Source organism: Lacerta agilis, chromosome 7 (genome assembly GCF_009819535.1).
Source record: "Lacerta agilis isolate rLacAgi1 chromosome 7, rLacAgi1.pri, whole genome shotgun sequence".
Taxonomy (NCBI): domain Eukaryota; kingdom Metazoa; phylum Chordata; class Lepidosauria; order Squamata; family Lacertidae; genus Lacerta; species Lacerta agilis.
In genome coordinates, this window is record NC_046318.1 from 83,755,790 (window position 1) to 83,781,382 (window position 25,593).

The window sequence follows — 25,593 nt, forward strand, 5'->3', positions numbered from 1 at the left end:
AAATTCATGTTAAATTGCTGTTTTTAAGGGGTTGTTTTTAAAAGTCTGGAACGGATTCATCTGTTTTGCATTACTTTCTCTGGGAAAGCGCGCCTTGGTTTTGGAACGCTTTGTTTTTGGAACGGACTCCCGAATGGAATAAGTTTGAGAACCAAGGTGCCACTGCACTAAGAAATGAGAGGGGAGCTCTCTCCAAATTTGGTTGAACCCAAGACCTGCAGAAGTCCAAAGGCACGCTTGGCAGCCGTGGAGGGTTGGGTGTCAGTTGCAAAAAAGGACGGTGGGAATACGCTGTTTATAATCATAGAATTATATCGCTGGAAGGGACATTGAGGGTCTTCTAGTCCAACCCCCTGCAATGCCCCAGCCCCAAACAGCTTCTAATATCCTGGAAGAGGGTGTGGTCAGTTTGAACCCTGAACTGGGGACACGCCACTTATGAGCGGGTGACGCAATGCCACATTTTCTTCCAGGCCCCGCTTGTGATAGCCGAGTGGAACCTCCATGCTCAGGTGCAGTGTAGCTGAACGGCAAACGTCGGTGCAACCTGAGGAGGAGCCCCACCCAGTTTCTGGGCTCCCCTTACGGTTTCTCGCAACCCCTTCCCTGCCCACAGGAGCGGCATCCCGAACTTCTGTGCCGTCGCCCTGGCGCTGAACGAGCTGGGGTACCGAGCCACTGGCGTCCGCCTGGACAGCGGGGACCTGGCCAAGCAGTCGGTGGAGATACGGCGAGTGTTTCGGACCTGCAGCAAGCAGTGAGTGTGCCGCTGTTTCCCCTCGCGTCCCCCCCCCAGATTTGACCTTTCCAGACGGAGACGTTACTGCGGAGCTGCTGGCTGCTGGTCAAGGCTCTGGCCTGATTCCTGATCCCAGCCAAACTCCGGTCCATCTCTAGATTTCTTTTGCTTCTCCTGTTCCTCAGCGGCCCGTTTCACCGCCAACGCTTAGGGGTAGAGAACCTCAGGCCTTCGCTCCAAATGCAGCCCTCCTCTCTCCCTTGCCCCCTTGGCCCTTGGGAGAAGGGCCACAGCTCAGTGTTAGAACATCGGCTTTGCATGTATATGGTCTTGGGTTCGATCCCCGACATCTCCAGGTAGGAGGGCTGGGAAGACCCCAGTCTGAAACCCTGGATTGTCGCTGCCGTTCCGTGTGGACGATACTGAGCTAGATCACAGAATCTGACGTGGACATCCGAGGAAGCTGAATGTCAGAAGGCTCAGTACAGAACATGGAACAATTTCTCTTTGCAGCACATAGTTGAACTGTGGAACTCCCTGCCCCAGGAAGCAGTGATGGCCACCAACTTGGATCAGTTTAAAAGAGGATTACCATATTTTTCGCTCCACAGGGCGCACCGGACCATAGGGCGCACCTCGTTTTTAGAGGAGGAAACAAGAAAAAAATATTTTTCTGGTTTTCCTCCTCTAAAAGCCCTGGTTTTTTGAGGATCAGCTAAAAGTTTTGCAACTTTTTTGCAAAGGGAAAAGCCCTGTTTTTTTTGAGGATCAGCTAAAGGTTTGGCAGGTTTTTTTTTTGAAAGGAAGAAAAGCAAAGAGGAAAAGCCCTATTTTTATGGGGTTCAACTCACATTTCTGCAGCTTCTAAAGGAAAGGGAGCCTTTTCTACAGTTTCCAGACAGATAATCTAATCAGCCAGTCCCATGTCGCTGGGGAAACAAACAGGCTCCCTCTGCAGCACATCCAACAATGGACCTTATCTTCTCCTGATCTCTTCTGATCAGCTGCTGAGCGGGGTCCTTTCAACAACCCCTTTTCTCTTTATAAATAAAAGCTTGATCCTCTTTTGGCCCCTGGGCAATTCGGCTCCAGGGACCATGCATTTGCTGCATAAGACGCATAAGATGCATTTCCCCTTACTTTTTAGGAGGAAAAAAGTGCATCTTATGGAGCGAAAAATACGGTAGCCAGATTCATAGAGAAGGGGGCTATTGAGGGCTGCTAGCCAGGTTGACTATTCTCTCCTGAATCCCAGTTGCTGGAAACCGTGGGAGGGAGGGAGTTGCTCTTGTGCTCAAATCTTGCATTTGGGTTTCGCACAGGCATCTGCTTGGCCAGTGTGAGAACAGGATGCTGGACTGGATGGGCCATTGGCCTGATCCGGCAGCCTCTTATGATGATCCAGGGTGCATTTGATTTAAATAAAATCGATTTAATTCGCAATTTAAATCACTAGTCAGTAAGACTTGATTTAAATCTTTTTTTTTACAGAAATCATTCTGCTGGTATAATCTTAATATTTAAACAACCAGATGCAGGTTTCGTTTTTGGAATAATATTTTTTTCAGAGTACTTTTTACAGTTATAAAAATTACTGATTTGGTTATACTATAAGAAATACATAATACAGGTAATTATGAAATTATTGTGAGGTTTAATAAGTTAAACTGTTTATATTTGGACAACTATTCTGCTTTTTTATTGGAAGGAGAAAAAATCTCATTTCCTTAACAATTTAAACAATTTATTTAACTAAAACAATAACATTATAGCATATGTATCCATGTTTGACTGAGTTTTAGCACACATGAAAAACTTAAAATAAATCCTTATTTCCTGATGAATAGCCTTTGGACTATGTGTTGTTGTTGTTGTTCAGTCGTTCAGTCGTGTCCGACTCTTCGTGACGCCCATGGACCAGAGTACGGCCAGAACAGGCAACGCCTATCATTCACTGCCTCTCGCAGGTTGGCCAACTCATGTTAGTAGCTTCGAAGAACACTGTCCAACCATCTCATCCTCTGTCGTCCCCTTCATCCTTGTGCCCTCCATCTTTCCCACATCAGGGGTCTTTTCTATGGAGTCTTCTCTTCTCATGAGTGGCCAAAGTACTGGAGCCTCAACGTCAGGATCTGTCCTTCTAGTGAGTACTCAGGGCTGATTTCTTTGAGAATGGATAGGTTTGATCTTCTTGCAGTCCACGGACTCTCAAGAGTCTCCTCCAGCACCATATTCAAAGCATCAATTCTACGGCATCAGCCTCTTTATGGTCCAGCTCTCCATTCCGCTACACTTACTACTAGGGAAAACCATAGTGTTACTATACGGACCTTTGTCGGCAAGGTGATGTCTTTGCTTTTAAGATGCTGTCTAGGTTTGTCATTGCTTTTCTCCCAAGAAGCAGGCGTCTTCTGATTTCGTGACTGCTGGTCACCATCTGCAGTGATCATGGAACCCAAGAAAGTGAAATCTCTCACTGCCTCCATTTCTTCCCCTTCTATTTGCCAGGAGGTGATGGGACCAGTGGCCATGATCTTAGTTTTTTTGATGTTGAGCTTCAGACCATATTTTGCGCTCTCTTCTTTCACCCTCATTAAAAGGTTCTTCAATTCTTCCTCACTTTCTGCCATCAAGGTAGTATCATCAGCATATCTGAGGTTGTTGATATTTTTTCCGGCAATCTTAATTCCGGTTGGGGATTCATCCAGTCCAGCCTTTCGCATGATGTATTCTGCATATAAGTTAAATAAGCAGGGAGACAATATACAGCCTTGTCGTACTCCTTTCCCAATTTTGAACCAATCAGTTGTTCCATATCCAGTTCTAACTGTAGCTTCTTGTCCCACATAGAGATTTCTCAGGAGGCAAATGAGGTGATCCGGCACTCCCATTTCTTTAAGAACTTGCCATAGTTGCTGTGGTCGACACAGTCAAATGCTTTTGCATAATCAATGAAGCAGAAGTAGATGTTTTTCTGGAACTCTCTGGCTTCTCCATAATCCAGCGCATGTTTGCAATTTGGTCTCTGGTTCCTCTGCCCCTTCGAAATCCAGCTTGCACTTCTGGGAGTTCTCGGTCCACATACTGCTTAAGCCTGCCTTGTAGAATTTTAAGCATAACCTTGCTAGCGTGTGAAATGAGTGCAATTGTGCGGTAGTTGGAGCATTCTTTGGCACTGCCCTTCTTTGGGATTGGGATGTAGACTGATCTTCTCCAATCCTCTGGCCACTGCTGAGTTTTCCAAACTTGCTGGCATATTGAGTGCAGCACCTTAACAGCATCCTCTTTTAAATTTTAAATAGTTCAGCTGGAATATCATCACTTCCACTGGCCTTGTTGTTAGCAAGGCTTTCTAAGGCCCATTTGACTTCACTCTCCAGGATGTCTGGCTCAAGGTCAGCAACCACATTTCCTGGGGTGTATGAGACCTCCATATCTTTCTGGTATAATTCCTCTGTGTATTCTTGCCACCTCTTCTTGATGTCTTCTGCTTCTGTTAGGTCCTTTCCACTTTGTCCTTAATTGTGGTAATCTTTGTACGAAATGTTCCTTTCATATCTCCAATTTTCTTGAATAAATCTCTGGTTTTTCCCATTCTGTTATTTTCCTCTATTTCTTTGCATTGCTCGTTTAGAAAGGCCCTCTTGTCTCTCCTTGCTATTCTTTGGAAATCTGCATTCAATTTCCTGTATCTTTCACGATCTCCTTCGCATTTTGCTTGTCTTCTCTCCCCCGCTATTTGTAAGGCCTCATTGGTCAGCCACTTTGCTTTCTTGCATTTCTTTTTCATTGGGATGGTTTTCGTTGCTGTCTCCTGTATAATGTTACGAGCCTCCATCCACAGTTCTTCAGGTACTCTATCCACCAAATCTAAATCCTTGAACCTGTTCTTCACTTCAACTGTGTATTCATAAGGAATTTGATTTAGATTGAATCTTACTGGCCCAGTGGTTTTTCCTACTTTCTTCAGTTTAAGCTGGAATTTGCTATAAGAAGCTGATGATCTGAGCCACAGTCAGCTCCAGGTCTTGTTTTTGCTGAGTGTATAGAGCTTCTCCATCTTTGGCTGCAGAGAATATAATCAATTCTGATTTCGATGTTGCCCATCTGGTGATGTCCTGTGTAGAGTCGTCTCTTGTGTTGTTGGAAAAGAGTGTTTGTGATGACCAGCTTGTTCTCTTGACAGAACTCTATTAGCCTTTGCCCTGCTTCATTTTGATCTCCAAGGCCAAACTTGCCAGTTGTTCTTTTATCTCTTGACTTCCTACTTTGCATTCCAATCCCCTATAATGAGAAGAACATCCTTCTTTGGTGTCATTTCTATAAGGTGTTGTAAGTCTTCATAGAATTGATCAATTTCAGGTTCTTCAGCACTGGTAGTTGGTGCAATAAACTTGGATTACTGTGATGTTAAAAGGAACTGGCCTTGGATTCGTATCGAGATCATTCTATCATTTTTGAAGTTGCATCCCAGTACAGCTTTCGCCACTCTTTTGTTGACTATGAGGCCACTCCATTCTTTACGGGATTCCTGCCCCAGTAGTAGATATGATAGTCATCCGAACTGAATTCGCCCATTCCTGTCCATTTAGTTCACTGATGCCTAGGATGTCAATGTTTATTCTTGCCCATCTCATTTTTTCACCACATCCAGCTTACCAAGGTTCATGGTTCTTACATTCCAGGTTCCTATGCAATACTTTTCTTTACAGCAATTGGACTTTCCTTTCGCTTCCAGGCATATCCGCAACTGAGCGTCCTTTCGCTTTGGCCCAGCCGCTTCATCAGCTCTGGATCTACTTGTACTTGTCCTCTGCGCTTCCCCAGTAGCAAGTTGGACGCCTTCCGACCTGAGGGGCTCATCTTCCAGCGTCATATCTTTATATGCCTGTGTCTTTGTCCTGGAGTTTTCTTGGCAGGGATACTGGAGCGGCTTGCCAGTTCCTTCTCCAGGTGGATCACGTTTGGTCCAAACTCTCCGCTATGACCTGTCCATCTTGACCTGTCCATAGCTTGCCTGAGTAATTCAAGCCCTTCGCCACGACAAGGCAGTGATCCATGAAGGGGCTTTGGACTATAATGTAACTTAAATAGAAAACTATCTTTAGAAAGATTTTTCCTCCAAAAGCATTTAAAAAAAATAAATCCAATTTAAATAAAAAATTGATTTAAATTTTAAAAATTAGATTTTATTTATTTATTTATTTTAAAAATATTAGATTTTTATCCACCCCTGCTTGTGGTGTCCTTACACTCCATTTTTGCTTGTCTTGCCACCCAGCTTTCAGGTCCCCTGGTTCGAGGCAGTCCCCATTGCCGTGAGCAACGATGTGAGCGAAGAGAACCTTCGGGAGCTCTCTCAGGAGGTGAGGACATGCTTGCTCTTGCTCAAGTTCGGTGCGTGGGATGGGGAGACTCTCGTGAGTCTCGGCGAGCAAATAATTGCAGCAGGTAATAGCAATAATTACCTGCAGCAACATAGCTCAATTATTCGGCGCTCCAAGGAAGCCCTGTAAAAGTTTGGCCAGGCCAGGTAAGGAAAAGAGGTCACAGGCATTCAGTATTAATTTAATATTAATTTATTATTTATACCCCACCCATCTGGCTGGGTTTCCCCATCTGACTGGGTTTGATGCAATAAAGCATCAAACATGAATAACTTCCCTAAACAGGGCTGCCTTCAATGTCTTCTAAAAGTCAAGAGTTGTTTATTTCCTTGACATCTGATGGGAGGGCATTCCACAGGGCGGGCGCCACTACTGAGAAGGCCCTCTGCCCGGTTCCCTGCAACCTCACTTCTCGCAGGGGGGGAACCGCCAGAAGGCCCTCGGAGCTGGACCTCAGTGTCCGGGCTGAGCGATGGGGTGGAGACGCTCCTTCAGGTATACTGGGCCGAGGTATACTGGACACTATCAGGAACTTAGATATACCAGTCCCCCTAGCCTATCGGAATGTTATTGCGAATATTATAAGGGACCCAGGTGGCGCTGTGGGTTAAACCACAGAGTCTAGTGCTTGCCTATCAGAATGTCGGTGGTTCGAATCCCACGACAGGGTGAGCTCCCATTGCTCGTCCCAGCTCCTGCCCACCTAACAGTTCAAAAGCACGTAAAAGTGCAAGTAGATAAATAGGGACCGCTCCGGCGGGAAGGTAAACAGCGTTTCCGTGCGCTGCTCTGGTTCGCCAGAAGCGGCTTGTCATGTTGACCACATGACCCGGAAGCTGTCTGCAGACAACGCCAGCTCCTTCGGCCTATAGAGCGAGATGAGCGCCGCAAACCCCAGAGTCTGACACGACTGGACCTGATGGTCAGGGGTCCCTTTACCTTTACCTTTATCCTCCCCATCTGACTGGGTTGCTCAAGCCGTTCTGGCCGCCTTCCAGCAAAATATAAGAACACAGTCAGATGTACATCTCTCCTTTTGGCTTCACTGTCTTGGAAATTGGGGTGGGTAGTTGGGGGAAAGTTACTGATTTCCAATTAATAATAATAATAATAATAATATAATAATAATAATAATAACAATAATTCATTATTTATTCCCCAGCCACTCTGGGTGGCTTTCAACAGAACATTAAAAACGAATAAAACTTCAAACATGAAAAACTTCCCTAAACAGGGCTGCCTTCAGGTGTCCTCTAAAAGTCGGTTAGTTGTTTATTTCCTTGACACCTGAAGGGAGGGCATTCCACAGTGAGGGAGCCACTACCGAGAAGGCCCTCTGCCTGGTTCCCTGTACCCTCACTTCTCGCAGGGAGGGAACCGCCAGAAGGCCCTCGGAGCTGGATCTCAGTGTCCGGGCAGAACGATGGGGGTGGAGACGCTCCTTCAGGTATACTGGGCAGAGGCCGTTTAGGGCTTTAAAGGTCAGCACCAACACTTTGAATTGTGCTCGGAAACGTACTGGGAGCCAATGTAGGTCTTTCAAGACCGGTGTTATGTGGTCTCGGCAGCCGCTCCCATCACCAGTCCAGCTGCCGCATTCTGGATTAGTTGTAGTTTCCGGGTCACCTTCAAAGGTAGCCCCACGTAGAGCGCATTGCAGTGGTAGCTATTGTTGTCCTTTCTGGGTCATCCCTCATCCAGCAAGATGAAGATTACCATTTTTCTGAGTCACGCAGGGTGATGCCGGCAGTTTCACCCTCGAAAGCCTAGCGATCAAGTAGATTCCACATCCAAGACTTTGAAGATGGCTCTCCACTTGCAGGATGACAGCTGTAAGGTTTTCAGTAGTGGCTCATGAATAACCAGGGAAGTCTGCTGCTTCTTTCAAAGTTTTTATTGTGCAAGCTATATAGTGCAAAGCATCAGAATCACGTCCGTCTCATCCTTCCCCAGAATCCGGGAATGCCCCCTTCCGGTTCTTGCCCCAGCATAAGAGCGCAGGATGCAGAACCCCCCTCCTTCTATCCCTGCGCCTGGCTCCTCTGCGCAAGTGGGGAGACGGAAGGGGGGGGCGACACCTTTGCTCCCTGGGGGTGCCGGGTCTCTCGGAGCGTCCCAGAGCCCTGGTCCGCACTTCCCTGGACTTCCCCCTCCTCCCTACTCAAAGTTTCACTGCTGCTCCCGCTGGATGAAGAGAAATTGCTGAGGAGGGGTTGCAGGGGATGTCTGAAAGCCCTTGCACCACTCTGCGCTGTATCGGGAACAGTTCCCTGACACCCGCTATTAAAAGCAGCACCGTGCCTGTATACTAAGTCCAGTGCAATGCGTTTCTCTCCCTTGAGCCCAAGAGAGGGTCTTCTTGCTTCCAAAACTCCTTTGTCGCAGTGCGTAAGCTGTCGGCCCACAGCTCTGTTCTGTCCGCACAAACTCCCCGGGGCACGACGTCTCCACACTCAACTTGATTGTAAACCACAAGCAAACCTCAGAGCGGTAAAACGAAGCATTTACCAATGGGAAAAACTGGAAATAATGTCAGGCTTTTGAAAAGTTAAAAGAGCAATAGTCTGAAAAAAGATTAAAACACATACCAGCTTTCTAAACAACATGTGGCTTTACAGTGTTTTGCGAGCTGCCCGGTGATTATTTTTATAATATAAAGTGGTCTAAAACATAAATAACGATTCTCCCCGTATTGCAGATGATTGGGGGAAGACTGAGGTTGGGATGATTCTATTTATTTATTCATTTATTTATTTGTTTGTTTGTTCATTCCATACGCTTCTGAGTCGTCTTTCGAAACCTAATTATTTCTCCAAAGTAGCAATTATGACTTGCCCAAGTAGACTGAGAGCTGAGGGCCTCTGGTCTATTTCAAACAAGCTGTTCTAACGTTTACCCTGCCAGCTCTTTTTCGTGACGGGGGAAGGTGTTGAAACTGACCTCCTTTTGAGTTTCTGAGAGTTTTGGCGTGTTCCCGGGGGCGGGTGGCTGCTGTGTGGGACGCAGGGAAGCGCCTGCGATGCCCATTATCCGGAGGGCAGACAACTCAATTGTTCTCTCTCGCTGTGCCCTCTTGCCAGGGGAACGAAATAGACATGATTGGCGTGGGCACTCACCTGGTGACGTGCCCTCTTCAGCCGTCCCTGGGTTGCGTCTACAAGGTAAGCCAGCTCTTCCCCAACGACGCACTTGCAGGGCCAGAATCTCTCGGGCTCTGCGGTTCGGGTCAAATCTATCCTCTTAATGATTAACAGAGGGGGAAGGAGAGTAACCTTTATGAGCATGCTGGCGTTATGCAGATGTTCAGAAACAGGGGGGATGCATTGGGAGACAGAATCTGGCAAATGTAGAAGACGGCCTTTGGCAAGCTGGGGCCTTCCAGGTGTTTTGGACTACAAATCCCATCAGGCACAGCCAGCACAGGGGGATGCATTGGGAGACAGAATCTGGCAAATGTATAAGCCAGCCTTTGGCAAGCTGGGGCCTTCCAGGTGTTTTGGACTACAACTCCCATCAGCCACAGCCAGCTGGCTGTGGCTGATGGGAGTTGTAGTCCAAAACACCTGGAAGGCCCCAGCTTGCCAAAGGCCAATAAAAACAGTATCTACTATCAGATGAGACATTAAAGGAGGACTAGGTCTGGGTCTCACTCTGTTTCTCTCTCTTGTCGAAACAGCGTATTTGATCCCCTAACTCCGATCCGTAGAAACCTATCCTTCGGGTCCTGGAGGGTGATCGCTATGCAGCATCCGATGTTGTACGGAAGCTCTGCCTTTCTAAACCACTAGCAGTAGCTTCCTGCACATTTTAAAATCTTGAGGACTAGAAGATTGCTTCTTCTTCTTCTTTTAACGAAGGCGAAGCTTCTCACGTTCTGCAGCCTGCGTTTCCTTCCTAATCTCACCCTGTGCAGCGTAACAGCACCTTGGGTGCAAAAAAGAAAAAGAAAAAAAAGAATTTTTACTACCACATTTATGGTATCCAAATATAGACTATTCCGGGAGCCTTGGGTTCTATATGATACCTCTCCCCCCCACACACACACCACCCCCAAATTTACCTGCCTGCCTGCCACCTCTCTCTGCTCCGTCATTCCCACCATCAGCACCGCGTCGCTTTAGAGCTCCAGGAACTGCAAAGAACAAAAAAGTAGATTTGATTCCTTGAAAGAGATTCCGTCTGAGCACTGTGTTTATTGGGTGGCCCGCATACTCTCGTGCTGCATTTGCCCGCCTGCCTGCCACCGTACTGTCTCCCCTTCCTTCCCTCCATCGGTATCGCCATTATCCTAAACAAAAACCAGGTTGCTTCCATGAACACCTGCCTGTCCCTCCGTCCGTAGCTGGTGGAGGTGAACGGCTCCCCGAAACTGAAGGTGACTGAAGACAAAGAGAAGACAACCTTACCTGGAAGCAAGCAGTCTACAGGCTCTGGGATGCTGCAGGTGAGGTTTTGGGGACAGACGGATGAACGAGACTGAAATGAAGTACTGTATGAAAGGTGGAAGTCAATTTTGGGTGTATATTTTTGGAATGGTAGCAATGCAAGGAGGACTAGAGGAAAGAAAAAGGTAGAGAGTCAGAATTAAATACTATATTCTTTGCACTGTAAGATGTTATATATGTATACTTAGATATATACATCTCTTTTTCTTTTTCTTTTCCTTTTGATTTTTGATTTGTGAGTATTGTTTTTGATTTTTTGTCATTGATCTCTGTTATTGACTTTTTGAATGTTTTTTAAGCTGGTTGCGAAAGTGTTGAATAAAGTTTAATTAAAAAATAAAATAAAAAAGGTGAGGTTTCCGAACACAGGAAAAATGGAGGTGCCTTCTGTTCTCAGAGTCCTTTGCTCTCTGTCTAAGCAAAGAGGTGTTAGGCCCAGATGTCTGACAGAAGTCCTCAGGTCTAGAGGGCAAATAGTTTTCTATCAATATCCCTTCCTCAAGTATTTTTGCTTGGCTGGAAATCAAAGAATCGTAGAATTGAGTTGGAAGGGACCCGAGGGTCATCTAACCCAACCCCGTGCTGTATAGGAATCTCAGCTAAACATCCATGACAGATGGCCATACAACCTCTGCTGAAAAAACCTTATGAGGAATGGTTGAGGGATTTGGGTATGTTTAGCCTGGAGAAGAGGAGACTGAGAGGAGATAGGATAGGCCTTATCTAAAAGGATGCCGCGTGGAGGATGGAAGAAGCTTGTTTTCTCCTGCTCTGAAAGGTAGGACTCGAACCCATGGGTTCAGGTTACAAGAAAGGAGATTCCGACTAAACATTCGGAAGAACTTTCTGCGGCTAAGAGCCATTCAGCTGTGGAGAACAGCACTTGGGGGGCCATCTGCCGGGGATTCTTTAGCTGCGATTCCTCTATTGCAGGGGTCAGCAAACTTTTTCAGCAGGGGGCCGGTCCACTGTCCCTCAGACCTTGTGGGGGGCCGGACTATATTTTGGAAAAAAAAATGTGAATGAATTCCTATGCCCCACAAATAACCCAGAGATGCATTTTAAATAAAAGGACACATTCTACTGTAAAAACATGCTGATTCCCGGACCGTCCGCGGGCCGTATTTAGAAGGCAATTGGACCGCATCCGGCCCCCAGGCCTTAGTTTGGGGACCCCTGCTCCATTGCCTGGGTTGGACTAGATGACCCTTGGGGGTCCCTTGCAACTCTACAATTCTGTGGTTCTATAGCTGGCCTTTCACAGTCATTGCTCTCTTTTGGTCATGCCCCTGCCCTTCTTTTGCTTGCAGGCTTCCCATGCATGGATCTCATGACTTTGGAAAAGGAACCTCCTCCAAGGGCCGGGCAGGAGGTGGACTTTTGGCTGGTGGGAACGAGCCAGGAAGCTGGAAAAGTCACTCCTTCAGCAGTCGAAATGCTGAACCGCGTCTACCTCAAAGATGGGCAGGTGGGGAGGAAGACCCTCGTGGTCCTCTCTTTGCAAGATTTCATGTGGGCCGATGTTGGGCTGCGGTTCAGAAACGTCAGCCAGTGCAGAATTCAGCAGCCAGGGAGCTCACTGGAGAAAGACGGTTTGAGCATATTACATCGATCCTGGTCCAACTGCACTGGCTGCCAATTGGTTTCCGGGCCCAGTTCAAAGTGCTGGTTTTGACCTCTAAAGCCTTAAATGGCTCAGAACTGCAGTACCTCAAGGACTGCCTCTTCCAATCTTCTGAGGCCCTCCTTCGTGTGCCTCCTCCTCGAGAGGTCAGGAGGGTGGCAACATGAGAACGGGGCCTTCTCTGCAGTGGCTCCCCGTCTTCTCTGCAGTGGAATGCCCTCCCCAGGGAAGTTCATTATACACCTTTAGGCACCAGGCAAAAACGTTGATCTGACGCCCTATTAGATTTGTTTTTTTGGGGGGGGGGAGGGAGGAGCTATTGGGTTGCTGTTTTTTTTTATTATTATTATTAAATTTATATCCCATTCAGGTCTCAGGGCGGTTCACAGGATAAAATCGCAAAAGAAAAACACAAAATACATAATAAAAAACAACCAACCAGAACAACTCAATCATGCCCCCTGCAAATAATCAGAGGGAAAACAGAATTTAAAACACATACACAATATTTGCAATGATATATGTCAAAATAAGCACCCATCAGGTATCGTCAAGGAATATTTGAAAAGATAAATTTAACTGTCTTTCAAATCCAAAGATTTTAGCCCTTGCTTCCCCCCCACCCCCCAAATTGTAACCATTCATAGAAGCTCTTTGATCCAATCTATTTTGATTTTTCTCTGTGAACCGCGCTGAGACCCCCGGGTATAGGGCAGTATATAAATTCAATTAATAATAATAATAATAATAATAATAATATAATATATAATAATAATAATAATAATAATTTATGCCAGCCTGCAGCATAGAGTCTTGGTACTTGCCTTGTTCCTTGTGGGCAGAGTGGGTTCAGAGCCCAAATGAAGAGAAGAAAAATATTTCAGGGCTAGTTGAAGATCCCAGTTCTCACTTGGGTGGTCAGTTTGAGTGCGGAGCGTTGGTGGAGGGAAGCAGTTTCTCTGCCTGTCGGACATGTGACTATGCCACGTGACTAAGCCAGGCAGAACAGCTGTTAAAATATAAAAAAAATGCTGTGTTCTTTTACCCTGGGTGGCACCTTCCTCTCTTCCTAAGCAGGATTAAGTGGCATGCATCCATTGCAATGCTAAATAAACCTCCTGATTGACTGATGACTGCATTATTGGCTATCCAAGCTCTGAACCCGCAGGATATTGGGTATTGAACCCCAATATAAAGAAAGGATCAGTTACAGGTGGGTAGCCGTGTTGGTCTGCCATAGTCGAAACAAAATAGAAAATTCTTTCCAGTAGCACCTTAGAGAGCAACTGAGTTTGTTCTTGGTATGAGCTTTCGTGTGCATGCACACTTCTTCAGATACACTGAAACAGAGGTCACCAGATCCTTAAATATAGTGAGGGAGTGGGGAGGGGTATTACTCAGAAGGGTGGTGGGAATGGGTGATCGGCTGATAGGTGTGGAAAACCTGTTGACAACGCAAGGGGTGAGATGGCTAAAGATGGCTTTGTTATGTATAATGAGATAAGAATCCAATGTCTTTGTTCAGACCAGGTTTCTCCATGGTTTTAAGTTTGGTGATTAGTTGCAATTCAGCCACTTCTGAGTAATACCCACCACCCTTCTGAGTAATACCCCTCCCCACTCCCTCACTATATTAAGGATCTGGTGCTTCTGTTTCAGTGTATCTGAAGAAGTGTGCATGCACACGAAAGCTCATACCAAGAACAAACTCAGTTGGTCTCTAAGGTGCTACTGGAAGGAATTTTCTATTTTATAAAGAAAGGAGTTTGTGACTAAAAATCAGGAGGAACTTTCTGGCAGCAAGAGCTGTTGGACTCTCCTTCTTTGGAGGTTTTTAAGCAGAGATTGGATGGTCATCGGTCCGGGATGCTTTTGCTAAGATGCCTGCATTTCAGAGGGTTGGACTAGATGACCCTCGGGGTCCCTTCCAACTCTACAGTTCTATGATTCTCTGTCCCCAGCACCATATTGTTCTTGCCACAGGCAGCCAAGATGTCTTGGGATCGTCTCTGGTTGGAAGACAGTTCCCAGCTCCTGAATTAGATGGGATTTTGGTCTGCTCTTATGGTTTTATTCCCGATTCCAGAATATTTTGAAATGCTTTCCTTCTGCCTTTTCCCACCACGAAGGTCTGCCAGCCGCTCCCCAGCCTTGTGGAGATCAAGGACCATGCCCAGGCCTCGCTGAACAAGCTCAACCCTGCGCACAGAGACTGAAGGACGCAGAGACCTACAAGGTACAAACAGGCCTGGCGATGCCGATTCAGAATCTCTTAACAGCCTCCTCTTAAACCAAGGGTTTCCAAGACTTGGGTCTCCAGCTGTTTATGGACTACAAGTCCCATCATCCGTAGTTAGCAGGACCAGGGGTCAGGGATGATGGGAATTGTAGTCCAAAACCAGGGGGGGGGACCCAAGTTTGGGAAACAATGCTTTAAACGGTCTTGCCCAGAATAAGACAAATCATAGACAGCTGAAAGAGTAAGGTATTTTAAATTCTCTGCCTTGTTTTGGGGGGCAAGGCCTTCTCAGCGTTCTGGGAGAACTGGGATACTACCACTATCCATGGAGGCAGTAACTCCAAGCGTTTGAGCATACAAGGTTTTTGTGTGTACGCGGAAACCCTCGGAACCAAGTCCGGATTGTGGTTTGAGGAGGCCCTAAGCTCCTGAAGGTAACGGGGCCCTTTCTATGTCCAGCTGTCCTTTGTCAACAACAAATTGTCACCGTTTTTTTGTGTTGAATATATGCTATATGGTAAATTATGGACCCAGCAGGTATCTAAAGCCGTTTGCGCATGTTGCCATGCAACAGTCCATGTAGAATGTAGGCACCCTATATATAGAAAGGAGCAAACCAGGGATATTTTAGGGAGCAGGCTACTTACATCATAGGAGCCTACACAACACAAAGCACTGTTGCTATATGTAGGTTTCATTTTATATGTTTTTATCTTGTATTTTGGAAAGGTACATCAGTTTTTTCCCCCTTTAATTTTTTTGGGGGCCCCAAAAGAATGGGGCCCTAAGCTATAGCTTGTTTGGCTTTTATGTAAATCCGGCACTGCTGGGAACCGAACCCCCACGTAAGGTGCGACCGTACTGTGCTTGGCATTCCCAGGGATCCCCAGTGCAGATGCTGGGCCCACCTGCTGAGCATAAGCACTCCCTCCCTGCCTGGATAGCTCAGCTGGTTAAAGTGTGGTGCTGATAACGCCATGGTTGCAGGTTCGAATCTCCACTGCAGGAGGTTTGCCTAGATAGTCCTTGGGGGTCCCTTCCATCTCCTACAATTCTGTGTGGTGTAGTGGTTAAGAGCGGTAGACTCATAATCTGGTGAACCGGGTTTGCGTCTCCGCTCCTCCACATGCAGCTGCTGGGTGACCTTGGGCTAGTCACACTTCTTTGAAGTCTCTCAGCCCCACTCACCTCACAGAGTGTTCGTTGTGGAGGAGGAAGAAGGGAAAGGAGAATGTTAGCCGCTTTGAGACTCCTTCGGGTAGTGAAAAGCGGGATATCAAATCCAAACTCCTCCTTTTCTTCTTCTTCTTCTTCTCCTCGGTTTCTCCTGCTCCCAGGTGGCTGTGACAGAAAAGCTCCATCGGCTTCTCCTCAATCTCCAGAGAGGCAACCAGTGACCCACAAATCCTTTTCCCATGCCCAGGAGTGGGGGGGGGGCAGACCCCCTCTGCGTCGTGCCTTGGATCCTGCTCCCAGCCCCCACCATCGCCTCAGCACCTACAGATGCAGCGCCTTAAGAACGGAAAGTGCCCCTTTGCACTCTTGTCTACGAATGTATTGCACACCGCCAATGTGGGAATCGGGGGCTGGGCGCCAGCCTGATGAATGGGGAGCTTGAGGAGCACCTGCAGGACAGGTTTTCTGCAGTAGAATTTTCAGTAGTTCGCCTTGCAGGCTGGTTGCTATTTTCCAGTGGGACGGAAATCCGGTGGCAGATTCGGGTTGCACAAGTTGGTTGGGAGGCCTTACGCAGCAAATCTCACCCCCCCCAAAAAAAGACCGGACTTTTTGCAATAGTAGAAATGCACCGAGAAAGTTGTGGAGCAACGCTTGCTTTGACTCCAGGTCATCTGAACTCCCCACAAACAAATGAGGAGGGATGCTTATTCAATAGCCAACATTGCCTCGTCTACCTGCAAACAGATCAGGGTGAATTCTCCATAAGCAGGTTGCCTGGAAGCACCCAAAACGCCACAGCATGTGCAGGGAAACTGATATTTGCCTTCAAACTGAAGCAGGCAAACAAGAGGCAAAACAGTTTTTCCAGGAAAATACGGGGCATGGGCTTTCCAGTGAGGATTTTCCCACTGGGTTGGCTAGAACCTCGCCCCCCCCCTCTCAATATTCAGCATTCTGAAAAGAACAGGTGGGAACTGCAACAAAATGTTGCAGTTTACCCCCTCCCCCCTTGCAGCATCCTCCCAGGTACTACAAACTGCAAGGGTCTCAGTTTGCTACACACACACACACACACCTGTCAGAGCTGGAGTCAAGACACAAGTCAGCAAGAAAATCTCTGGTGCCAGTGAAGTTAACTCTTTATTCAATGAAAAGACATGCAACTCAGCCTAGTGGTCTCAGCAAACCTTCCCAGGTGGTTCTGCCCTTCTGGAACAGTTTGCCAGGACTGAAGGCCACTGTCTTCCACCCTCTCTAAGCCTCCTCCCTCTCCCAGATGTTTCTCTTGCAGTCTCAAACTTTGTTTCTGCACCTCTGGCCTCTGTTCTGTGCCTTCTCGGGAGGGAGGGAGACTGCCTGGATTTTTCGGCCATCTCTTGACCCCCCTCCTCTGCTTCAGCCTTGGAGTCTGAACTGCTCCCTGTCGCAGGCTCTTCCTGCTCGCTAAACCCAGTCGCCCCCACGGCATTCAGCATCTCTGACCTCTCCTGTGTCTCGCCACCCATGCCCTGGCTCTGAGCCTTCCTCCCCCAGGGTTTCCCTTGGGGGGTTCCCCCCCCCCGGCAGGTGCCTCCCACCACTCCTCTGCCTCCAGCCAGTCCCTGACACCTGTTTTCCTTTTCCAGTGGACATTTGACATTCCGTGGCATCTGCCAAACATGCTCGATCCTTATCGGACTGGGTTTGTGTCCTCCTGCCCACCAATGTACTACTGCAAATCTTGCATTAAGATACACCCCCCCCCTCGTTCCTCGCGTCCTGTTTTGACTCCATTGCTGCTGCTGCCGCTGCCGCCACCAGCCACTTGAGTTTGGTGACAGAGGTAGGCTGCGATTCTGAACAGGAGAAGCCAAACTGGACTAACCTATTGTGGCATAGACAGATTTAACAGTGCCTTGAATGATAGCAATCCCGGCTTTTATACTTTTTATGAGAACATACTGGACTGCATGTACCCTCCTCTTAATTTTTGCGTATGGCTTAACGATCAAATTGCACCATAGTCTCTAGGGAAAACGACACCGCTTTCAAATAAATGCATATAAATTTCTGTACGCAAGAGAAATAAATTGTGCAATCCTTATTCTAGATGTGTGCGTCTGTCTGTCTGTTGCAATGTGGATTTGGAATATATGGTTTTTGCTATGGATTAGGTTCTGCCCTGGCAAGGTGGGAGAAATAACTGATTTGCACCCACAGCTGTTGGGGAAACCGTGAGAGTTTAGTCAAGCAGTTAGGGGTGGGGAAGGTTTGACCCTCCAAATGTTGCTGAACTACAGCTCCCATCATCCCCAGCAAAAGGCAATGCAAGCGACCAGAGATGGCAGTTCAGCAATATCTAGGGGCCCAAAGTTTCCCCACAACCTGATTTAAGTATTTTTGCTGGCTCTTTACAATGGCACTGAAATGCAAGTTTCAAATGCTGGGAGAAACCAGGAAAAGCTGCCATCATTTGTGCACTTGCGTTTGGAAGCAGCGTTGGGGTAGACATCAGGCATGTCCAAAGTCCATTTCGGGGGTCTAATCCAGCCCGACCCTGTGGCAGTTTATTTCCTGGGGTAAAATCCAAAAAAAACACCAAAAAAACCTCAACAACTTTGGTCGGCCCTCATGGCCCTTCACTTCATGAAAACTGGCCCTCTTTGAAAAAAGTTTGGACACCACTAGCCAGCGAGTGGTTTGATCTGCAGAGTTTCAAAACTTTGTTCTGCCTTTCACCCACCGCCTTCTCCAAATACCTAGCAGGGTTACTTCAACATCAAAAGATGTGCGACCGCATCCCAAAGAACAAGCCGTTCTGTGCGAATGGTGCTTGGAACAAACGAGTTTGGTGGAATGATGCTTGCATTGCGTTTACTGCTTTTCTAACTCGCCTTTCCCCAAAGGAATATGGCACGCATAGGTCTCCTCCTCCTCCCCATTTTGTCCTCACCACGTATGTGAAGTCGGCTAGGCCCAGAATTAGTGGCTGTCTGTCTCAAGGTCACCTAAGTGGGCTTCATTGGGTGTGAACCCGGGTCTCCCAGGTCTTCCGAATTTCACCTGAAAGCAGTTCCCACAATTGCTGGGTGGACTGAATGTGAATTTTAAATTCTTTCCAGTAGCACCTTAGAGACCAGCTGAATTTGTTCTTGGTATGAGCTTTCGTGTGTGCATGCACACACGAAAGCTCATACCAGGAACAAACTCAGTTGGTCTCTAAGGTGCTACTGGAAAGAATTTTCTATTTTGTTTCGACTATGGCAGACCAGCACGGCTACCCACCTGTAACTGGAACTGTGAATTTTAAGTTCCATTTTGTGAGTTGAATCAGGTGAGAGCACCTTGATGGGCAGGTTCAATACACACAGTTGGTACCTGCGCTGAGCAGGACTGAAGCAGGTGGGCTGCCAGATGATCGACAGGTGGATGGTCCCACTCACCTGTGGGAAGGAGGGGAGAGAGATAAAGATCCGGCCCACCAAATCAGCATTTCAGGCAGGGCCCTCTCCAAGTTCAGCAGACAAACAGCAGGGATTGACCCTGGGATCTTGCATGCCAGGCAGAAATTATACCCCTGGGCTACGCTAGCAGGCTTATCCATCCCATTCCTTTATGGGGCTGGAGACTTGAGTTTTGATCCCAAATACCTAAACCAGTAACAGCCACACAAGCAGCTACACCGCACCCCTGCCCCTGGGATTTATTCTGAAATATTTAAAAAGTGGCCGAGGCCTCTTTCAACTCCAGCCAGCTTTTTCAAGATTTTAATGCAATTCCCCCCTAAAATAAAATTAAAAACACCAAACGAGAAACCAGATAGAAGAAGTCTAATTTATTGAAACAAACCAACAAACACGACAATAAATGCTCAACTCATGTCAACTTTTTCAAAAGCGTCAGCAAGCAGAAATAGAGGTTTCAGAAGTCCAACATGCAACAACGGTTGCCAGAAGACACTCCAGATCATCTTTTCCTTGTACTTCTGTGTGGTTTACTTTTTACCAACATGCGCAAATAACAACGCACTTGAAATGAACAAAACCATTAACCGCTCCTAACAAGAGACCCCAAAGAGGCGCAAAACACTTTCACAACATCCCCGCGAGGAATTGCCGGGCGCCTTTTTCAGACGGCAGCTCCTTTCTCCGGGGTGGAAGGACGCGATTTCGATTTCTCTTTCTCTTTCTCCGGGGTGGAAGAACGCGATTTCTCTTTCTCTTTCTCCGGGGTGGAAGGACGCGATTTCTCTTTCTCCCCCGGCAGGCTCTTTTCGCCGCCCCGGCGTCGCCCTTCAGGATGGTGATGGGGATGGTCCTCTCCCCGACGGACTTGGGGACCAGGCGCGGCGCCTCGATGGAGAGGCACCCCAATTCGGCGGAGAAGTTGCAGGCCAGCGCCTCGATGTTGGCGTCTCCGGGCAGCAAGACCTCCTTGCGCACCTCGCGGAACTCGTGCGAGACGCAGCCGTCCGTGCCCTCGGTTTTCTTGTCGTGCTTGGCGCTCACCGTCAGCTTCCTGCCTTCCACCTTCACCGACAGCTCCTCGGGCTCGAAGCCGGTCACGTCCAGGGAGTACAGGTAGTCGCTGGTGCCGTCGTCCTCGTCCTCGTCGTCCAGGCAGCGCCTGTCGACCTTCCTGCCGCGGCTCCTTCGCCGTCGGCCTTGGCTCCGCGTGGCGAGGCACGGGTAGGCGTCCACCAGCACGACGCGCATCTTCTCCATCTCCTCCAAGTGGTCCTGCATGTCCACCACCAGCTGGTCCAGGAGGCTCCGAGGGGGCATACCCACCGGCACGTACTGGACGCAGGCGTCCCGGCCCGACGAGCGCGTCAGGGCGCGCCGGGGGCGGCAGTCCCGGGAGAAGCTCGCCATGCGCGGCCGTCGGGCGCCCTCGGGGCAAATCGGCTCCCTTGCTTCGCCCGAACTCCCCGGGCTTTTGGCGCCTTCTCCAAGGGGAGGAGCCCAGGCAGCTGCCAGCCGCAGCCCCGGAGCGAGGAGGTGGGAGAAGCGCGGCTGCTTGGCTGCCCGGGCTCTCCTTTTGCAAACGGGCGCGCTCGCCGTCGGGTCTGCAGCGTCTGAGCTTTGCACGCTGTCCTGCAACCTCGGTTTGCAAGCGGCGGTGCTGCTATTGCGTAGCCAAAGTTAAGCCCCTTTAAGTCCCGTCCCGTGCCCCGTTCGGGACTTAAATGCGGGCGCGCGCTTGTCCGTGATGCCCCCTTGTGCAAGTAAAAGCAGCCGTTTTCAAGGGGCTAGACGTGGGTGCAAGTAAAGTGCATACGGTATAGACAACCCGCCTGCTCGCCCAGGCAATTGTTGCAAACAATAAATGCAACATCGCTTTTTAAAATAGAAGCTGTACTGACATTGGTATTTTGCAAAAAGCATTTCCCCCCCTAAAATAAAGTAAGAGGAGGCTGCAAAAGCTGCTCTGGGAGCTTTTCCTTAGAGGTATTTCAGGATATCTGCATTTTTTAAAAAACAACGGTGTCCGCGTTTTTGCTATGCATGTCCATTTGCAGTTATCTTCAGGGGAGCAGGAGGTAGAGTCAGCAGCTAAAGAACTGATCAGGATTACATCTGCAGGCAACACATTTAGTATTCCTGGAAACCCTTGGGGTTTTCTCCCCCAAACGTAGCTTTGCAGCAGTCACTGTGGGTGATGTTGCCTCCTTTCCTTTTAGCGCAACGTACTTGTTTGCCCCTTTTCCACACTAAAGAGTGCCCAAAACACCTCACAACAGATACTAGGGGTGCAGCCCAGAGACTTCTGCACAGCCCCAGTTTAAGCGAAAGTGGAGAGCAGCTCCCAGCCGCGTTTGGGATGCTTGTATGTGCAGCTGTAGACTGAAAATCATGAAGCTGTGTCAAGGAAGGAAGGCTACTAGTGGAGATTGGATTTATTTTATTTTTTGCAAAAATCAATCCTAGTTTTCATTTAGGATTTTGGTACAACGACCCTGTTACTCAGAAGGAAGTCCTGTTAATGAGTGAATTTGACATGCATTTTAACAGGCCATCTGATGTTGGGAAAGATGGAGGGCACAAGGAGAAGGGGACGACAGAGTGCAAGACAGGAGTGCCTGGCATGCTCTGGTCCATGAGGTCACGAAGAATCATAGAATCCTAGAGTTGGAAGAGACCACAAGGGCCATCTAGTCCAACCCCCTGCCAAGCAGGAAACACCATCAAAGCATTCCTGACAGATGGCAGTCAAGCCTCTGCTTAAAGACCTCCAAATAAGGAGACTCCACCACACTCCTTGGCAGCAAATTCCACTGTCCAACAGCTCTCACTGTCAGGAAGTTCTTCCTAATGTTTAGGTGGAATCTTCTTTCTTGTAGTTTGAATCCATTGCCCCGTGTCCGCTTCTCTGGAGCAGCAGAAAACAACCTTTCTCCCTCCTCTATATGACATCCTTTTATATATTTGAACATGGCTATCATATCACCCCTTAACCTTCTCTTCTCCAGGCTAAACATACCCAGCTCCCTAAGCCGCTCCTCATAAGGCATCGTTTCCAGGCCTTGGACCATTTTGATTGCCCTCTTCTGGACACGCTAAACAACAACTATCTTACAAAATCCTTATTTTTCAAACTCGTTATTTATATTTTAGGGGAAAACAGATTTACTTGTCTTTTCACCCCCGATTTTATTGGTGATTTTAACATATACTTTAAGTGGCATATAAACCCTGTTTGCTAAGTAAATAAGTGTGTGATAAGGATTACAGCCTATATAGAAACATGAATTTCCTTCCCTTCAGAGAAACTTGTTCCTACGTCCTGCCCAATGAGAGGCCTACACTCAGAAAGGGAAATACCTCTTGCAATTGAGCCTGAAATTTTGTTGGGTGTTCTGGACGCTTTTTGGTGGGGAGGGGTGTCCTAAATTTTCAGCCAAGAGCTGAATATCTAGTTTCTAAGGTGTTAGGATATAAAAGCTGTCCATGGCCCTGCCTATTCATATATTTATGAGGCCCAAGAGACATCACCATGTGCAAAAGCACCGTTTTATTTTCAGTTAAAAGCGAAACTGCCCACGAAACGTCCATCATACGATCAGTAGCCCTTTTGGATGGCTCATTCTATCGGACATTTGCTTGTTATCAGGCAAGAAGGAAATAGGGGTTGACAGGCTATATATAGCCCTGCTTCTTAAACTTTTTATCTGGGCCACACATTCAGAATAAAAATTTGCGTGCGCCGCTCCAGTTTTTTTTTATTGATGAGAAATGCACTGGAAAACAAAATGAATACACAACTATCAGTGCTTGGTTTACAAGATAGAACGCAAAATACTTTTATAATAGATCACGGGACACCCAAAAAGCATGCAAAAACAACCAGCAGAAAATTAAAAAGAAGAAATCTCTCCTGGCGACGGCAGGAATAGCCAGGAGCTTTTGGGAGAGCCCGGTGGGCTGATGAATATTGTGTTATAAAGTTTCTGGATGGCTTTTTCTGTCTCTTGGTACATATTTGTGACTCAAGGTCATATCGCCAGTGCCAAGAACAGCAGAAGAGGAAGGCTCCAGAATGTCTGGAAGGCCACTGCAGAGGATAAAAGGAGGCGATGCAGCTTACCAGAGACAGACGCTGGAGCGGAAAGAGACACTGCAGGCACTCGGAGCCGAGAGAGAGAGAGAGAGTCGAAAGAGACACTGCAGGCAACCGGAGCCCAGAGAGTGGAGAGAGAGAAAGAGACCGTCCTGCTGAGCTATGCTAAGCTACTCGAGACACGGAGGGCTGCAGCTCGGGGGTTTCCAGGGTCCAACCTCAGCTCCCCGCAGCTTTACAGCAGAGAACCAGGAAGCGTCGGGGCTGCAGTTTGGGGGTTTCCAGGGGTCCAAACCTCAGCCCCCCGCAGCTTTACAGCAGAGAATCCAGGAAGCGTCGGGCTGCAGCTCGGGGGTTTCCAGGGGTCCAACCTCAGCTCCCCGCAGCTTTACAGCAGAGATCCAGAAGCGTCGGGCTGCAGCTCGGGGGTTTCCAGGGGTCCAACCTCAGCCCCCCGCAGCTTTACAGCAGAGATCCAGGAAGCGTCGGGCTGCAGCTCGGGGGTTTCCAGGGGTCCAACCTCAGCCCCCCGCAGCTTTACAGCAGAGATCCAGGAAGCGTCGGGCTGCAGCTCGGGGGTTTCCAGGGGTCCAACCTCAGCCCCCCGCAGCTTTACAGCAGAGATCCAGGAAGCGTCGGGCTGCTGCAGCTCGGGGGTTTCCAGGGGTCCAACCTCAGCCCCCCGCAGCTTTACAGCAGAGATCCAGGAAGCGTCGGGCTGCAGCTTGGGGGTTTCCAGGGGTCCAACCTCAGCCCCCCGCAGCTTTACAGCAGAGATCCAGGAAGCGTCGGGCTGCAGCTCGGGGGTTTCCAGGGGTCCAACCTCAGCCCCCCGCAGCTTTACAGCAGAGATCCAGGAAGCGGCTACAGGTGGCTGGAGGTTCCGCAGAACCTCTCTGCGCAGCCCCAGGTGGATGAGATGGGGAGGCCGAGGGTCTTGCATGCAGGTAGCCATCCCCACATCTCCTGGGCAGCCCCACGCCAGGAAGGGAATGCTGAGCAGGGCAGCCCAAGCCTTGTCCCCAAAATCAGCTTCCAGGAGAACAACATCACTTACCAGCTCTGCCTGGACATGCACGGGTTTTTGGCGGAGGAGCTGACCGTGAAGATGGACGGGAGGAAGCTGACGGTCTCTGGGAAGCACAAGAAGAAGACCAGGTCGCAGGACGACTGCGCCTTCCACGATTGCAGAGAGGTCCTCAGAGAGGTTCTCCTGCCAGAAGATGCCAACCTCGACGCCGTGACCTGCACCTTGTCCCACGATGGGAAGCTCTGCTTCCAGGTCCCACGCCAGGCCGCGACTGCTCCCAAGGTGACAGACATCCCTGTCACCAAGGTCCCCCAGGGGCAGCGGGCAGGAGGCTGCTGTGCACGAGGATGACGAAGAAGGAAGTGGAGAGGAGGCGGAAGATTCAGGGGAGAAGTGAGGGAGGACAGACAATGCAAAGCATGGGGCTTCAAAGGCAAGCAAGCTTTGGGGCTTGGGAACTTTGCTGCCAGCCTGTTACCTAGGCTTTGAGCGGCTTCATCTCCCATGTAGGTCATCTCTTTGGGCTACCTTTTATACGTCCCACAAGTCATGGGTTATTGTTGTTGTTTTTTGTGCAGTTCCATTATGATTGTCCTTTCCTTAATGCTGTACTTTGGAGAACCCATCAGGAAATAAACTTGCATTGTTTCCCCGTTGAAAGTATTTTCTTGTCTTCACTTCGGTCGTTGAACGTGTGGGGTGTGTTGGTGCCGACAGAGAATTGGCAGTAAACCAGACTGACTGCTTAGGGGGCCTGAAAGGATAGACCGTGTGGAGGGAAGGGAGTAAGAAGGGGGACAGCAGCATTCTCTTAAAATGTGAGGCCCAGTCCTAGTGTACCCCGCTTGCAAATTCTCAGCGTTTTATACATTGTTATGAAGCCGTTAGTCCTTGCACCAGGGTGCATTCAGATAACTTAGGGTGCTTCTAGACCGTCCCTATCTTTTGGGTGGCCTCTGCACATGCTCAGAGGTAATCAAATATTCATTTACAGGTAGGTAACTGTGTTGGTCTGCCATAGTCAAAACAAAATAAAAAATAAAGAAATTCCTTCCAGTAGCACCTTAGAGACCAACTCAGTTTGTTCTTGGTATGAGCTTTCGTGTGCATGCACACTTCTTCTATTTCAGTGTATCTGAAGAAGTGTGCATGCACATGAAAGCTCATACCAAGAACAACTTAGTTGGTCTCTAAGGTGCTACTGGAAGGATTTTTTTTTTTGTGCTGCTTCTGTGGTCCCTGATTTGCACTCTGAATATGCTGGGAGTGTGAAGGAAACAGCAGCTTGGGGACCAACCTCCCTGCCCAAGGGGAAATTTTGACAGGGTGTCCTGGCAGCCTATGGCATAAAAGGCACTTGGCATTTCACAAATAAATTATAGGGAAATTAACAATGATTAAGGAAAGCTGT

The 25,593-nt window shown here is 48.3% G+C and overlaps 3 protein-coding genes across 3 annotated transcripts in view; 2 read left to right on the top strand and 1 right to left on the bottom strand.

Annotated features, from left to right (window-relative positions):
- Window positions 1–15,961, top strand: part of NAPRT (nicotinate phosphoribosyltransferase) — a 31,319-nt gene extending 15,358 nt beyond the window's left edge. The window contains 8 exon segments of the mRNA XM_033155955.1: window positions 617–757; window positions 6,021–6,105; window positions 9,207–9,287; window positions 10,469–10,535; window positions 10,538–10,570; window positions 11,882–12,039; window positions 14,325–14,431; window positions 15,772–15,961. Coding sequence (XP_033011846.1) covers window positions 617–757; window positions 6,021–6,105; window positions 9,207–9,287; window positions 10,469–10,535; window positions 10,538–10,570; window positions 11,882–12,039; window positions 14,325–14,411 — 652 coding nt within the window. The 3' untranslated portion in view covers window positions 14,412–14,431; window positions 15,772–15,961.
- Window positions 15,962–19,683: 3,722 nt separating this feature from the next.
- On the bottom strand, window positions 19,684–20,693 carry LOC117050492 (heat shock protein 30C-like). The gene has a single exon (XM_033156159.1). The coding sequence runs from the start codon at window positions 20,464–20,466 to the stop codon at window positions 19,684–19,686; it is 783 nt and encodes a 260-aa protein (XP_033012050.1). The 5' UTR covers window positions 20,467–20,693.
- A 110-nt stretch (window positions 20,694–20,803) lies between these two features.
- On the top strand, window positions 20,804–24,533 carry LOC117050493 (polycystic kidney disease protein 1-like 3). The gene is made up of 2 exons (XM_033156160.1): window positions 20,804–20,819; window positions 23,539–24,533. The coding sequence occupies exons 1-2, from the start codon at window positions 20,804–20,806 to the stop codon at window positions 24,531–24,533; spliced, it is 1,011 nt and encodes a 336-aa protein (XP_033012051.1).
- The last annotated feature ends 1,060 nt before the right edge of the window (window positions 24,534–25,593 follow it).